Genomic DNA, 17,955 nt, shown 5'->3' on the forward strand with positions numbered 1-17,955 from the left:
GAGCGGGTCTTACACGCCCCCCCTTGGAGAAGCACATTGTCACCTTAGAGACAATGCTGCGTCTTGAGAACTGGACGGGTTGTTTATCACTGATCATCTCTCACGGTAAAAGGTTGATCCTGAAATGAAACATAGTTCCAAGCAGTATTTGTCGCTACAACTAGGAAAGGAGCAGGAAAGAGGTGGGAGAGCAACTGATATGCAATTCCCAAAGAAAAGAAATAACACATACACAAATTCAAAACGTAAAGACAAACAAATATATATATAAAAAAATCAAATATGCACAAAATTGGTGATAAAAGTAACAAAGCAGATGCACAAATGTTTTTGTACATTTCTGGAAAGCCTTTCTTTCTTACTGCTGCAATGGCAACCTAGATAGAGAGTCTGCATTGCAATGTTTACTCCCCTTTCGATATGATATTGTCACATCGTATCTCTGTAAGGCTAACGACCATCGTGTAAGTTTTGCGCTGTGAGGCGTTTGTTGAGTGAGATACGTCAAAGGGTTGTGGTCAGAGATAACTTGAACACGAGCACCAAATATCCATGTGTCGTATTTCTTCAAGGCCTCTAGTACGGCGTAGGCTTCTCTCTCGATAGTAGCCCACCGTGTTTGAGTTGCAGTCAATTTCTTGCTGAAAAATGCAATGGGTTTTTCCTTCCCATCATCACCTATCTGAGCTAAGCAGGCTCCAACGGCTGTTGCTGAGGCATCCGTGTATAACTGGAATGGTTTATCCAGTTGTGGGGTGTATAATGAAGGCATCTTGACTAATTCTTCTTTTAAGATTTGGAATGCTTGCTCTTGTTCTTTGGCCCATGGAATTTTGTTAGGTACATTTTTCTTGGTGAGATTTGTTAGTGGTAATACTAATGAAGAAAAGTTTGGGATATAGTCCCTGTAATAATTTGCAAGTCCCAGCAAACTACGTACTTCTTTCTTATTTGTAGGTCTCAATAACTTCTTTATGGCGTCAATTTTCTCGGGATCTGGGGAGTGCCTTCCTGATCCGACGATATGGCCAAGAAACTTCACTTCCTTTTTGCCAAACTCACACTTCTCTAGATTTATGGTAAGGTTGGACTCTTGAAGCGTACAAAATACTTCCATAATGTGCTTTTTATGTTCTTCCCAGCTTTTGGAGAAAATGGCGACATCATCAATATATGCACGACAATACTCTCGATGCTTTGAGAGGATCTTGTCCATGCTTCTTTGGAATGTGCTTCCTGCATTTTTCATACCGAAGGGCATCACATTCCATTGGTACAGCCCAGAATGAGTGATAAAAGCGGTATAGTGCTTCGCTTCAGGCTTCATGGGAATTTGCCAATATCCTTTGGTGAGATCTAATATTGATATAAAACTAGCTTTTCCAATTTCATACAATAGTTCAGTAACCAGTTTCATTGGATATGCGTCTGCAATCGTATATTTATTCAGCTGACGGTAGTCTACGCACAGTCTGATACTACCGTTTTTCTTAGCAACGCACACTACGGGATGTGCCCAGTCACTCTCGCTATGTTCAATGAGTCCTGCTTCTAAAAGTTCTTGAACTTGGCGTTCAACTTCCCCTTGCAAAACAATTGGGACACGATATGGAGCTAGTCGCTTGGGGACACAGTCATCGGTTACCTTAATGTTATGTCCTGGCACCTTGGCTTTCCCTGGAAACTTACTGAAACTGTCTGTGTACTTAGATAAGATATCAATCAGCTCAGCTTTTTGTTGTAATGATAACTCCTTTCCTTGATTATAAATTTGCGTTCTTATATCACGACTGATTTTGCTTTTCTGATTGCAATTGGTTGGGGCAGGAAATATTTCTCCAAATTCATTGTCTTGGTCATATATCACTCCGACTTGCTCAAGTCGTGCTATGTATGGTCGAATTTTATTGACATGAATCTCTTTATTCGTACCATCTTCCATCTTGACGAGTACTGAATGGGGTCTTGTAAAAGCAACAATACTCACTGGCCCGATCCATTTCTTTAACAGCTTATGAGAAGAAGCTGAATCCAAAATCAGAACCTTTTCTCCTACTTGAAAGGTCTTCTCACGAGCTCGCAAGTTATATCTTCTTGCATATTCTGCCTGGGTTTTTTCGGCATTCTCCATGGCAATGCCATGAGCCTTTCCTAAATTTTCCTGCAAATTTTCTAAATAACTCTCAATGGATCTGGAAACACCTACGGGGATTCTTCTTTTTCCTGTCCAGAAATCTTTCATCAGAGACAAGGGCCCTCTGGGTAATCTTCCATAGACCATTTGAAATGGTGACAGTCCTGTTGTACTGTGTGGTACTTCCCTATACGCGAATAACAGATATGGCAGATGTATGTCCCAATCTTTTCCATTTTCCTGGATATTCTTGCTGAGCATTTCCTTTAAGGTTTTATTCCATCGCTCAACTGCACCCATACTTTCTGGATGCCCGGGAGTAGCAAATCTTGGTGCGGTGCCGATCACTTTCAGGAATTCTTTAGTTAAAGTCGATGTAAAGTTAGTACCTTGGTCAGTGCAAACGACTTCAGGAAATCCTGTAGCTGTAAAAATTTTCATGAGCACGTCACACGTAGTTTTCGCAGTAATATTTCTTACTGGGATAGCTTCTGCCCAACGTGTACACAGGTCAATAGCGCAAATGATGAATTTGTGTCCTCTCCTGGACGGAGGCTCCAGTGGACCTATGCAATCAATGCTCCAAACTTCAAAAGGATTTTCTGGTCTGACGATAGGCTGTATTGGGATCCTATCTCTGTATGTAATTGCCCTCCTAACTTGGCACTGTTTGCAAGACTGACAAAATTCTTTGACATCTTTCTTTATTCCTGGCCAGTAGAATGAGTACTTTATTCTTTCCTTCGTCTTTCTCTCTCCCAGATGACCTGCCAATGGTAACTCGTGTGCTGCCTTAAGCACACACTTCCGTTTACATTCTGGCAACACTACCTGTTGCACCTTTTCTCCACATACCCATTCAGAGTGCGATAAGATGCCATCTTCAACTGAATAACCATTCTGTTGGGAACTGCCAAATGCCCATGCCGTCTTCAGAGAGTTATCTTCTTTTTGTAACTTCGAGAAACAAATTTTCTCCTCCAATGGACTTTCTTCATTATCTTCTTGATTTGGCTCTTCATGGACAGGTTGCTCCGAATCTACATTCTTTATCACGGGTAATAAGGTATGTGCCTCTATTTTCTTACATAATGCTTCGTATGTAGTCGAGGAGATCAGCATGTCGCTTATTAGTTTCTTCGATGCTGCACAAGTAACAGGAACATTGCCATGCTTCCCATCATTAATTTTTACATTGATAGTAACTAATGGGGCAAGTTCTTCTTCCCCAAAGGCTGATATAATTTTTATGCTGCCCTCTCCTTGTTTAGAGCAAGAATCAATTATATCCTGTCTGATGACGGTGATTTCAGCACCTGTATCCACGATACCTTCAAATGTATTGTCTTCAATTTTCACTGGTATTTTCTGTAAAGGGCTAATGCGTGTTATTTCTTTTTCTGGTGCCTTTAACTGTGTTGTGAGAATCGTACCTTCATCAGTCTGATTTTCAGCAACATTCTCTGGAAGTCTCTGTGGTCCACTTTTCTCGCTTGTCGTTTCTACCAAACGTCTTGTCACGCGGTTAATCCTTGAGAAATTCTTCATCTTAGCTAGATTTGGGCACTGGGCTCTTAAATGTTGCGATGATCCGCACTCGAAACATTGACGCCGATCGGAGCGTTCTTGCTTCCAATTCCGAGGACTACTCGGTCTTTTATAATCAGTGTTCATTGCATTTTTGTCATGGACAATAGGATTTCTCTTTTCAAAATTCCCGTTTACTCGTGTCCTGCCATTACTAGGAATATGTCCAGTTTTTGAGCTTCTCCTTACACCGTCATAATCATCGAGGAGATCGGCTAACTTAGATGAAGACGAGATTTTTGTCCATGTGTCAACAAAATGTTCCCGAACTTCATTTCCAACTCTTCTTTTCATCTGATCTACAACCATCAGATCCTTCAACGAGTCGAAATCCGTTACGTTAACACCATCCAACCACTCCTCCAAGAAGCTTCTCAACTCAAAGGCCAGATCCCTCCATGAACTTTCCATTCTCTTTTGATGTTGCACAAACCGCAATCGAAAGGTTTCTGCACTCAATTTAAATCGTCGTAAGAGTAATTCCTTTACGTACTCGTAAACGTTAGATTCCTCTTCAGGTTCCCTTGCTATTATTTGAACAACCTCTGATGGAAGAAGTGGCATTAATTGGGTGACCCAATCTGTTTTATCAATCCTTAATCGTTTAGCTTGGCGCTCAAATATGACTAAGTAAAGACTTATATCATCATTTTTGGAATCAAATTTCTGAAGTATCTTTTGTAACTCTGAAGAATTATGTTTGGTGTTCATTTCATTATTCTCTGACATTAGGGATTGAGTTTCAATCGAAGTTTGCAACTTAATTTTCTCTAACTCAAATTGCCTCTCTTTTTCCCGTCTTTCCAAATTTTCTTTTTCTTGTCTCCTCTCCACAATACCCTCTAAAACACCCTTTACAAACTCTTCCTCGTATTCGTTAGAATTTAAAATCAATTTTCTAAGATTAGCAATCGTGAGATTCCCATCAATCTCTTCACCTAACTCACTAGCTAATTCCTGAAGATCACACTTCCTAGCTTTAGCTATGAATGCCATTATTCCAATTCAACAAAATAAAGAATTCTGCATAAAAATGAATGGTATACAAATAAAATAACACAAATCAAAATACTGGCTTATATTAAGTTAAAAGGTAAAGGATCTGTTAAAGCAGAAAACAAAACAGCAATTCTAGCTTCATTAAAGGAATTCTCCTTTTCGTTTCCTTAGAAGTATAGCTTAAATACTTATATGGCTACTATCAGACTCAAACTAAAATACTAGGTTATAAAAAAGAATGGTGAAATAATCAAATTTAACTAATAATGAAATTAATAATATTTAACAAAACATTCAATTAACTTTAGCACTTAATGAAAATATGAATTCATACGAGTATTTCTGCAGATTAATCATGTACCAAAATCACAGCATAACTCATCAATCAAACAAACAGAGATAATTAACATTCGTTTACCTTATTAAATAAAACACAATAACATAAAAATGAATTAAAAAAATAATCCAGATTTAATATTCAACATTCAAAACAATATTCAATTAACCAGGATTTCTTGCTATACTTTTTAAGCTTGTTGCTTAAATATAAAATAATCCAATAATGATTATAATAGCAAATATAATACTAGATATATCAGAAATACACGTGGTGTAAGAATAGGTTTACAGATACACTTGATGTGCTATCTTTTAACTACTTTTAATTTATTCTAAGAGCACTGCTTCTTTCTACAAGGTCTTCCCAATTATAAAATACAATTCTATAATATTATATTATCGTTGTCTCGAAACGCACTGCCACAAAAACTCCTTAACCAATATTTGACGCTGTTGCGATAAATATTCGAACAAATGTAACACTGACGTGTTTTAAAAATTAACGCTGAAGCGTTCACAAATTTAACGTTGATGTGTTCAGAAAATTAACACTGATGTGTTCTCACATTTAACACTGACGTGTTCTCTCAAACTAACACTGATGTGTTCTCTCAAACTAACACTGACGTGTTCAAAAATTTAACTCTGATGAGTTCACAAATTTAAAAATGATGTGTTCACGAATTTAACACTGATGTGTTCTCACATTTAACACTGATGTGTTCTCTCAAACTAACACTGATGTGTTCTCTCAAACTAACACTGATGTGCTCTGAAAACTAACACTGATGTGTTCACAACAAAAAAAAATGGCGCTGATGTGCACGTTTCTGAGACAAACGATAAATATTTTCAATTCAATGGGAAAAGCATTTACAATAATAAAAATAAGCTCTCACCTCTAACCTTTTGTAGGCAACACTCCAGGAGATATTCCAACATTTCCTTGGTAGGATCCTACCGACTACGCCAGTAAGATTTCTTACTCATCCTACGTGTATTTCTTGTGGCTGTTCCAACAACGGCTGGCGCCTACTTAACGTCTAGGCCTGAGTGATTATTTTAAATCCAGTTCAATCTTAATAATCGCCCGGTTCAATCATGTTGATTGAATAGAAATAAATACAGGAACCCATCATATTCTAGGTTATTATATTATTTACATATTTACAGTAACGGTTTAAAAATGTAAAACATAAAAGTGAATCAAGCATCTCGTTCATGGCGAACCACGCCACCTTCGCTCGTCGTCCCTCGTCGTTATCTGTTTAGTACACTTCCTGTTCGTCTCTCCTGGTTTTCACCCCCTCGGATACCATGTGACCTTTCCCCTCCTGACTGGTCTTGCAACCTTCGTCGTTCGGAGCGGGTCTTACAGCATCTATATTGAAGACACCTATCAAGTTTTGAACCAAAATGGAGTGGATCGTCTACTGATCTGTACTTTCAGAAACATTAAACGCGGAAACTCAAAACACATTGGTTTGACTTTATTTTGTAACTCGAAGAGTTGGAAGAGTTGGTTTCAATCGGTTGGGAAAAAAATTGATTTTCAGATTATTCGTATGCCAGAGATGAATCCCATAAACCTCGCCAAGAATGACACGATGGATTCAGTAAAAAGGCCAAAGGTAAATGTTTCATAACTGCTATATGCCCATGTCATGTAAAGCGTTACCTTTACCAAAGTGTATACAAGAAAGTTTTTGGGAGACTAGTCCGATTAATATGCTTATTTTATTTTCCCATTAATATGCTTATTCGTAACGATCTAAAACTTCACACTTGGATCGTGATTAGGTGGACATCCTATTTAATCTTATCCTATTAGTCAAAAGGAACTATGATTATGTCCGTTTCTTTTTCTAAAATACATTTTCGAAAATTCTTAGACAATTCGAGCCGTTAGTGCAGTTAAACGGAAATTCTTCCACCTCTCAACTTTTAGGAATTGACTCATCCCTTTTCTCTTTCTCTGGTTCATCTTGTTCATTATTGGTAGAGTTCTTTCTTCTGCTAGCATTGTCAGATAAGCAGATAATGAAGGAAATTAAATATAATAACTCCACTTATTCATTCTTCAATTGGCTGTCGAAGATAGACCAATAACTCTATCTTCAGGCAGAGACCGAAGCACTTTCCGCTCTCTTTGTTAAAATCCCCTTTTTAAGAAGCTGTTTTTGATTTCTTGAACCTCGACACCCCCTCAATTTTTAAATATTTTCCAATTTTATAAAGTTTTGTCTGAATGATGCCTACAAATGATGTATACAGGATATTGCCGAATTCGACCGACACATTCAGAGAGGTGATGGCAGGCATCAAGAGGATTAAGAATCAGGATACAACAAAGGGTCCCAAACGACGTTTAGTAGATAAAAATCGCGAAAATATAGGGAGCCCGAAAATTATTGGAAACCGTAAAAAATTAATAAAAAATAACGAATGATATTTAAATCATGGATTTTCTTTTAAGTGAAAGCACATTCTAAAAGGTTAATTTTCACGTAAATAACATGCCGATTGGATGATCCAAGAAGTCGTAAATGACTGAAAACGAAAAAGTAGCTTATAATCTTTATCTGCAAAAATATTAAAACTTGAAGAAAAATAAAAGCTTGAAAAAATGTAAGAAATTTCATGCTCTTATATTTTATATAGGCATGTAGTAATGAAAATTGAGGAGGTTTTAAGATATTGAAGCAAAACTAAAATGTGTCCCAGGAAACATCGCTACAACATCGGTACCGTTATTTGGAGAGGGTTTTGTCAAATTCAAAAGATAAATTCAAAGAGGAGATAGGAGGCATTAAGGTGGTGAAAAAACATTATAAAACATAATGTCGTGGGTTATGTTTATTCGATGAAAATTGCAAAAATAGACGTCGAAAAGACCATGAGCCTGGCGAAGAGAATGGCAGTATGGATGCGAGGATTAGGAGAGAAAAGGAAACCTTTTCGTATGAAAATTTTCCGTACGTTTGAGGAAAATGAAAGCAGTGAGCAAGTATTCATTCATGAGCATTGTATAATATATGGCCGTAAACTTCATTCACGAAACATCATATCAGATTTCACGAATGACGAAAATGCGGATATACATTTAACTTACCGCCGAGGGGATGACAATGGACGAAGAATGTACCAGGTGCAATATCCGAGAAGGCGTTGTCCGCACCCTACCACGTTAGCAAACATCGATTGACAATTGTGGAAGACAGGATTTTTCAAAATAACGAGGCTAAATGCAGGACAAGAACGCAGTGTGCGCACATCTGACACAGAAAACAGAGTTTTTCAGCGCTTTGCCGATACCCCATCAACAAGCACACGACCAGTTGCAGCTGAACTGGATATTCGATACAAAAGGTAAGGTTATGAGTGATGATTCCACTTGAAGACAGTTCCAACTCCTATGCGATGATGATTACCCACTGCGAGTGGAGTTCACTCTCTGGATGCTTGAGGCTTCACAGGAAGATGCACACTTTTCTGCGCAAGTTTTATTCTCAGATATAGCCTGCTTTATGAGAGAAGGCATCTTCAACACGCACAATGCGCATATTTGGTCATTCGAAAATTCCCACGTCACTATCTCGTCGAACGTACAACACAAGTTTAATATTAACATTTGGGCAGAGTCATCTATTGGGACCGTATCTTCTGTCCTAACGCCTTAGTGGCGAAAAGTACCTTGTTTTCTTGCAGCACGTTCTTCCTGATTTACTGCAATACCGACAACTGTACGTCAGAGCATTTGACATGTTGTTTGCGAATGAAGTTTAACGACCATCAATAATCCTGCAATACTCATTAATGAATACTTGCTAGCTGCTTTTATTTTTCTCGAACGCATGAACAATTTATATACGAAAAGGATTCTTCTTCTCGACTAACTTGTTCCTAATCTTTGCATCCAAAGGGTCATTCTCTTTGCCAGGCTTATTGTCTTTTCGACGTCTGTTTTTGTGATTTTCATCGAATAAACATAACCTGCTATCCTATGTTTTATAGTAACTTATCACCTCATTTATAGTAACTTTCATCTCCTCTCTGAATTTATCTTTTGAATTTGACAACACCCTTTCCAAATATCGATTTCTACTCGCAGTAAAATTAAGCTGGATAACAGCTAGTTCTAATGAAATCGCAATAATTCGGCTATTATTAGGATAACATCTTCTTGTCTTAATCAAGGACTTTTTGCCAAGTATCTGCGTAGATTCAATTTAGCCTACACATCCAACTGCAGCTGGAAGAACATTCACTGTGCAACAAGTGTATTTTGCATTTTCTTAGCACATAAGGAGGCCAGACTTCCAGGTAGCTGACTTTGAGAGAAAGGTAAACTAAGTACCTCCTTTCAAGACCGGAAATAGAAAGAAAAGGATTCTCCCTATTCATGAAAACAGCCAGCATTTGAAAACTGATTGAAAAAATCAAGCAATTTAAATGTTCTTAATTTTATACTTATTTTATCTATGTATTTTTTGCGTTACTGGTTTTTTTTATATATATTTTGTGTTTTTGGTATTTTTTTATCTTTTGCATATTTGCTTTAAGTTGCTTTAATATTTCTGTTTTGTTTTGTGCTCGTATTCATTTATTATTATTATTATTTTAATTTTGAGTTATATGCAATGATATGCAAAAATGAGTAAACAATTCATCTCACTCTGCAAGTAGTTTTTTTTTTCACGGGAAATAGTAGGAATGCTGTATGCAAGCACGATGAACTACTGCAAGTAATAGAAAAAGGAAATCTCCGAACACTTCAAATTACAAACAAAACATTAATTTAATTTCTCTCCGCTGCATTTTTAAAGCACAGTGCAGTAGATTGAAAATGTAAATCTAAAACCATTTTACAAGTTTTTTTTCCCCCTCTAAAATTGAGAATGTTGCAATTTTTTGCATAGATATTTTTCGCATTACTTTTTTGCTTTAGATCAGAATTCTTCATTTTCATTAGCATTTCGGATGCTATATTCCTATCTTGTAATTTCATATGCATTTTTATTTCAGCTCAAGTCTTCTTTTATACATTTTCAGTTTTTCTCCCTATCCGTTCTGTTGTTCAGGGATCTCTAGGCTCAAGGGCATGGAGAGATATCCTGCTCTGTCGAGATCGTAAGTTCTGGTAAGATTCTGTGAACAGAACCAAGAAAGGAAATATTGCCCCGAGTTAAGCCTCCCCTTTTTTTGGAGCAGCGTGCTCTTAGGAGATAAGCAAACTCTTCCGAGTAAGCAAAGGGGTGGGCGGAGAGTTTGAAAGCAAATCCGAACAGGAAATTGAAGGGGGGCCTCGCAACGGATGATTAAAGGATTAAGGCAAATAACTCCGAGAGAAGACAGAGGAAGGTGGACAAAAACCCTCATTAACTTCTCGACCGGGATGAGAAAGTATTCGGGAAATGTTTGTGGTCAAGCCCTGATTAAGGCCCCCGCCCCCAGACAACGGCCAACTTAATTAGGAGAGAAGCTCTATTAAAAGTTGGTGCGCCCTCTTCTGCCCGTCTCCGGGGAGCGAGGGGTATTGCGCATATTGAGCCCTGAAAGAGAACTCGTCATGCAAGGGGATGCAGACATTTCGCAACAATACAATTTATTTATCATCTAGACCTTTGTAAGGGCTCACCAAATGAATAATCAGGGTAAACCGATATGACATTTTTGGTCAGATCTGTCACCATATTACATCCTCACAAGCATCCCACAAACGAAAGAGAGGAGAGTGCCAGAATGCCCATGAACTTACACTGAATTACTAGCATTTTTGTGAGTTACAGGATATTAAATATGAGATCTAAAGTGTTCCAATCTAAGCTGTCTGGTTTACTATTTTTGAAAAAAGAATAAAAAAATCCATTACTTATTTATTCCAGAAAATACGAGACTAATTAGTTGGTTTCTGAATGACATATTAAACCCTTCAATGAAATTGTTTTGATGGGTTTTTCTATTCATCAGGATAGCTCTTAAATCATTTTATTTTTATTTTTTATCATCTAAGTATTCTTAGATTTATTGCTATACGTAAATATTCATCTGCATGCCATAAAAGTCAATACAAAATAAATTTTTTTTTCATTAAAAGTGTAAAATTAGCTCTAATAAAACTCTATCTCATGTTAATTAACTAAATAATAAAATTAATTCTAAGTGAAATTAACTTTGAAAAATTTATTAATTTTAATTAAAAATATCTAAAACAGTATTTCTTTTTATATTTTATTCGTGATCTCAGGTCAATACAAAGTTTTTCAGAAAAGAGAAAAGTAAGCTCTTACTTATAAAGGGATAACTAACTAGTGTTTTTATTGAAGGTTTACACAAGTAATGTATAACATTTTTCATTCCAATGACAAAACTTGTCAAAAATGAGAAAATAAAAGCAAAGAAGCATATAAAATATATAGTAAAAGATATTAGGCCAACCGTTTAAACCGGTTTCCCTGAAATTTAAATTTATATTTTCTTCATTTCATTGGTGATAATAAAAAGAACTACTAAATTTGGGTATAAATAATCTCTATATTATGTGATCAAAAGCATCCGCACAGTTTTCCAATTTACGCAATTTTCCAAAGAAAAGCTAGAAAAAAAAATGTCTTTAATCATGCAAAATATATGCTTTCATTTTACAGTGAAGATTCAGTGACGGGGCCATTTAGAGCCTTTTGATACGTGAGATCTACAGCCGATATTTGTAATCAGAAAGTTCAGGAAGTAATCAGGAGTTCCAGTAGCCTAATAACGCTGAACGGGAAATGAACCTCAATGAACAATCACGCAAAAAGTACAGAAAAAAAGGGCAAATTTAAATAAATTTCTTTTTCGAAATCAATATTCTCAAAATCAATTAATAAGCTATTTCTTGTTAAAAACGGCCCTTTAAAAATGTGTCGATTTGCTGTGGGTCAAACCATTAGACTTACAGGCTTGCTTAATCAAAATGAAAACACATTTCCAAAGAGAAGGAGCCATCTAATTGGAGTATTGAGACTATTAAGCAGTCGCCTATTAAGCAGTAGGACTATTAAGCATCGAATTTTTAAAAGCTTTAGCTGAAGCTAAAACAACATCCTTTAATTTAATTTAATACGAGAATTATGTTCAACTTACCAAAAATGTGAAGAGTTCTATGAATTTTTAATTGAATTTGTACGAGAGAAAATTCAAAATCCGAAGAAATTATCTAATTAATCAGCAGGAAAAAAAATTATAAGAATAAGGGTTAGTATAAAGGCACTATTTAACCCTTAACTGGGGAAGTGAAATTTTATGACTTAACTGGGGAGGTGCGGTCTGAGAGATAGCATTTCATTTACACTCAAATTAAATTTTCTAATGAATATATTAGTATGAAAAACTGTCAATATATTTTGCAGATATTTTTCTTGATATGTAGATATGTTTTAGAAATTTTTCAAAATATATTATCATTGAAAAAGGTAAATATGTCGGAACATACATTTTCTTCTCAAATGACATGTTACAATAAATAATATTCTTGAAAAAACATATTATTTTTTACTTTTTAAATCCTATTTATTTTTAAAGTATATGCAGGTATATAGAAGATAATATAATGTAAAATTCACCAATTATATGAAAAATAAAAAAAAAATTGACAATGGGTAAAATTGGCACTTTTTTTTATCGGTTTGTGTGACTTTCATAGCACGGTTTTTTTTGGTGTGGTGTGGAAGTTTGGGGATGGGATGCCAGCTCAGGTGTCGTCCTCGTCGTCTGACCGGGGTTCAAAATGACGAGGTCCTTCCCAAAATAGCACTTGTGTTGCTTTAAAAACTGACATTAATATACCTAAACTAAACTAGATAATTTGTAGTTAGTGATAGTGTAGTTTGTGATATATGACAAAGTTCACATTCGAATCAATCAATCCATGATATTTATTGATTGAAATTATTTCTTTTCTTTTTTTTTATTAAAATGACACTTTCTTATAAAAAAATGGGTGAATTTCACAGCTGTGATTCACAGTTTGGTACATCTGCCCAGCTCGTTGATCTTTCAATTTATTATTTTCGTAATCAAACGAATATATTATTTTAAAATTGTTTTGTTTTTTGGGGATATTTTCGACTCATGTGCAGTAAAAGGGAGACACAAATGGATTTACCTCAAATGACTTTTTTTTTTCCAGAATCTGATATATACATACATGTATAATTTGATGAAAAGATCCCGCGCCAAATTTCATGAGTCCGTTTCTTGAATTGTGGAGTTCACTGACGGATGATTCTGAACTGTGTTTTGGGGATCCAGAGAGGGCTGAAACGTAGAGATTCATGAATGACTCGATTCCGAATGTTTTAACGCTTACAGAATTTTCTCTTTATATACTTTGTAAATGAGAATGTCATAAACAGTCGTAGTGAATAAACTTTTCATTATTCCCAATCTTTGACTCACCAGCAAATAACCAACTGAACTACTAACGCTTGTTATACAGATGTGAAAGACAGAAACGTTCCTTCACAGTGAGATCGACGAATAGATTACAAGAGAAATACTACAGCAAGCAATTCATTTTAGACAGGAGGTTAATTTACAAAAGAAATGCAAACACTTTACCTGATGACTTCGTCGATTAGCTCCCATTTTTGAATCCCCTGTATGAAAAATAAGTTCTTCTTTTCTGCTTTGAAGTCAGAATTAAAAACTGCTTTTAAATTAAGATATTTTTAAATTTTATAATTTTATTAAAAATTTATAGAAATCAATGAATTTATATACATATATAGTATAATTTATAACAATGATAAAAAGTGTATTGACACTTCAAAATAATTCGTAATCATTGAGGAAAATTCGAAATTCTTTTATTTAAAGCCCTCGATTATTCTTAACATCAATGGCTAAAAAATCCTAAGAAGTTATTTCAAATAATAAGCAGAGATGGGAAATTCCTATTTATTTTTTGCAATATCACATCTATACAAATAAAAAAAGAGGCGATCAAATTAATTATAAAATCAACTAGCAAACATTTCATGGATTATATACATATTTAAAATAATAAGTCAATCTTACCAACCCCAGTTACTGTATCAATTTTTAATTCACACGAAATTTAATGACACCTGGATATATTATTATGAATACCTGAATACCTGAGCCCCACCACTTTCCATTTTCGAAAGAAATGTCAAAAACACTACTTTACCGCACTTTCTCTGCGAGAAAATCTTTAAAAATCTCCTTTGTTACAACCATTTAATAAAATATGTGATGATTTTGCTAATTAGTTATATTTCCTATAAAAAGACAATCCACTGCAATGATTCTCATGGCGTGACTTCGGGAAAATTTCTGTTTATCTTCACGATCATGATCACTAGAACCTAAATCCCTACTCAGTTCAAATGTTTCCTTGAATATGCATATTGTGCTTTGTAGATGTTTTAACACGATAATTAGAGCCATTTTGATTAAATTTTAACTGGCCTGTTGTATGGCGAGTAAAAATCTTGGGTGAATTCACAGATGGGGCATCCAACTAAAAGAGGGAGAAAATGATGGGTTCGCACGTGGAAATCTCCTCTTCACTGTAACTTCCTTGAGACTAAAAAAAAAAATCAAAGTAGACGAATTAGTGTCGCGTTAAAACAAACAAATTTAGCATTAAAAGTTTTTCGATAGCTGAATTGCTTAAAAGTTAGGGACTGAAAAGTAATTTTCATGCTTTTCGGCTATTTTCAACGTGTTCTACATTACCAATTTTGGAGAAAAAAAAACTTTAACACATATTTTCTTTCTTTACTTTGAAATTTTTTAAATGCACTTGGATTAAAGTTTAACAACTTGAAGAAAATTAATTAAAAAAAAAAAAGGAGCACAAACATTTATTGGTAGAATGTATAGATTTATTAACAATATATTATGCAAAAATGATCAATTAAAAAAATTCCTGGCATTGGTTTCTTTTAAATTTATTTGATGATAATCTTTATTTTAGAATCGAGAATGTGAGCATGTTTCTTTTGATTTTATCTCACTTTATAAAATATTTTTCTGAATTGCATTTGTTTTCATGACGATATACATAAGAGTGAATTTCTCCTCAATCGTCATCGGACATCCACTTCAATCTTTGGTTGCTTCAACAACCAATATTTCATTGCTCTTGTGTAAGAACTAAAAGGAATTTCAAAACATTTAGATTATAAGGAATCCCCTTTGCTTAAAACTTGCCAAGAGGGTTTTTTTATATATATATTTCATATGAAATCTCATGATCCTATATGCATTAATAAATCTCGTCTGAACCCATCATAAAAGACATAACCCCTAACCAAGCAAGTGGACCGATTTCGCCACTTTGAAATACAACTAAGTAATCAGAATGCTCTACGATTATTATGCAAGAATAATTCGAAATAATATTTTTCTTTGTTTTGATAAGAAGTACTGCATCGAATTTGGTTAGCATGACTGCATTGAGGCCATCAATATGGCCGTCACATTAATAAGATTGGTTCATATCCATCAACTTTGATAAATAACTTGCAGAAGAAGGTATATTTATAATATAGCAATCCTATTACTTAGCTACGCTTTAAAGTTGCAAAATTAATGGACACTATGCAATGGCGTTTTTTACAAGTTAAAATATTTCTCAAAAGTGAGTGGAAAATGGGTGTATGAGAGCAAGTGACCACTAATCAAATATCTAGGGTTTGATATGATGACAAATCTAGGACCACAAATTTTCATATGAAACAAAAATTATTGAAATTATATCAATGGTTGGTGATGGATGATTCTTTATCCTTTCCTTTTTTAAATTTATAGAAAAATAAAAAGTTAACAAAAAAAAATACTTAATGGAAACCTAACCTAAATGGAAATTTTTTTAATAGGGTTAGCTCTCATTTGGGGTGAATAAGTTTATTACGAAAGAAGTCTCATGAAAAAAAGAGAAAAATCAGAAATTGTGATAAACAATACCTATTGCATTGCAAATGATCATGGAATGGAATCCCAAAAAATCTAAATGAATGAAATTTATTTAATCATCAAAATAATCACTTGTTTCTTTCATCATTTTAGGAATTGTATGAAGATGAGATGCAAGCATTATTTTATTGCTTTAAGAGTCTTTTTTTTAAATTTATTTTTATGTATTTATTTATTTATTTGTTTTGAAATTGCAACTACTGACTTGAATATTGACGGAAGGATTAAAATTAGATCCTTATACTGAAAGTTCAAGATTTCCAGAAAATATGCTCTACATAGAAAATGTTTCACGTTAATTATTTCAAAATTCATACATGATTTTAAAAAGAGACTACTGAAACAATTTAAAAAAAGTTGGACCTTTAAATTTGGATCCGTGTCTCAGAACGAAAACTTCTGTCAGTGAAAAACTCCCCCCCCCCCTTTTTTTGCGTGTGTGTGTGGGGGGGGGAAATGAGGAAGGGGAGATTTAGCCTGAAAAGATGAAACGAGCTAGGAAGATGAATTATTGTCTGATTTCTTTCTACAATAATTATATATTGATTTCTTCGATGGGAAATCTTCCATAGGTATCCGTGTACCTATGATGGCGATGAATAAGACACTTAAAGAGCTTGGAAGATGAGATTTGGCCTATTACTTTATTGTTGGTATTGTAGGTTTATAACCATTTTTAGAACAAAACAGTCGATTGGTTGGTTGTGTATTTACAAGTGTGCGTGTAAAGTCGATGACTCAAAAACGCATTAAGCTGAAAAACATTTTATTATTTATTTCGATATAAAAACTATAGGCTTGAATCAAATTCGTCGAAAAAAAGATGCCTGTTCAATTCTCTTTAGCACATAGAAAAATTGAAAACAAAGCTCGCCCTTTCACTCTTCCACTGGTTTATACAGTAGCGCTCATACTCTATTTCGCCCTCAATAGCTTAGCATGTATGAATGACGTTCGAAGAACGATATTATTTATTTTCTCTCGTCATATTTGGTTTGAAAAAATGATACGAAAGCACTGACGCCTTGACTCCACGCTGTCCCTAAGAGTGGCACTTGGATATCTAGAATTCCCCTGCCCCCCCCCCTGTCACTGAATTGCCACTGGGGCTTCATAAAGATCTTTGAAATCTCATTGTATTAGAAAATCTTTCTGGTAATTGCAAGTCCAACTATGAAAGGAATACACAATCGTGCTTTGAATCCTCTTAATAATTTCGGCTTTCTTTTTTATGTGAGCAATGGTGGTTTCAAAGATGACGGACTTCCAACGAGTCAACAGTTTTCTGCCACCAAAAAAATGTTTTTCCCCATGCGTGCATCTCCCAAGAATTGGTCTGTCGAAAAGAGTGTAGTAAAATTACTTTAACCCTTAACTGGGGACATGCGATCTGCGAGACCGCTAGCGGCGATGGATTTTCGATCACCCCTTTTCTATTTTTAGCTCAACTGAATGGATTGACCCTGTAGCTTCCTGTTTTGTGACCTTCAATACACATGCACTTTTTCAACCGATTTCAACGGATGTTTTTTTAAATAATTCAGTTATTTCTTTTAGCACGATCTCTTAGATCGCACCTCCCTGTTAGTGTCCCAGTGATAAACAAGGCTTAGCAGATGGCTCTAAAATGTGGGCCCCAAAATATCATCCAATTTACTGATCCTTTTATGAAGCAGTGCTCCAGACAATTTTAAATGAAGCAGAAAGTGATTTTAGTGATAAGAATAATTGTACAGAAGAGTTTTTCGATGAAAGTTCGCATTCAACTGATTCTGATATGTATGTTCAAACATAATTAGTTTTTCTAGCGATAATGTATTTTGAAAAAATTTAAAATATTGATATACCAAGAGATATATATATATACATAATTTATAGGTTGATTTTTATACTAGTTCTTAACCTGTATG

The 17,955-nt window shown here is 34.9% G+C and overlaps 1 protein-coding gene across 1 annotated transcript; it reads right to left on the reverse strand.

Moving 5' to 3' along the window:
• Positions 1-358: 358 nt before the first annotated feature.
• On the reverse strand, positions 359-4,717 carry LOC129963003 (uncharacterized). The gene has a single exon (XM_056077006.1). It carries the CDS (start codon positions 4,715-4,717, stop codon positions 359-361), a length of 4,359 nt encoding a protein of 1,452 aa, XP_055932981.1.
• Between the last annotated feature and the right edge of the window lie 13,238 nt (positions 4,718-17,955).

The sequence above is a fragment of the Argiope bruennichi genome, chromosome 3, assembly GCF_947563725.1.
Source record: "Argiope bruennichi chromosome 3, qqArgBrue1.1, whole genome shotgun sequence".
Classification (NCBI taxonomy): domain Eukaryota; kingdom Metazoa; phylum Arthropoda; class Arachnida; order Araneae; family Araneidae; genus Argiope; species Argiope bruennichi.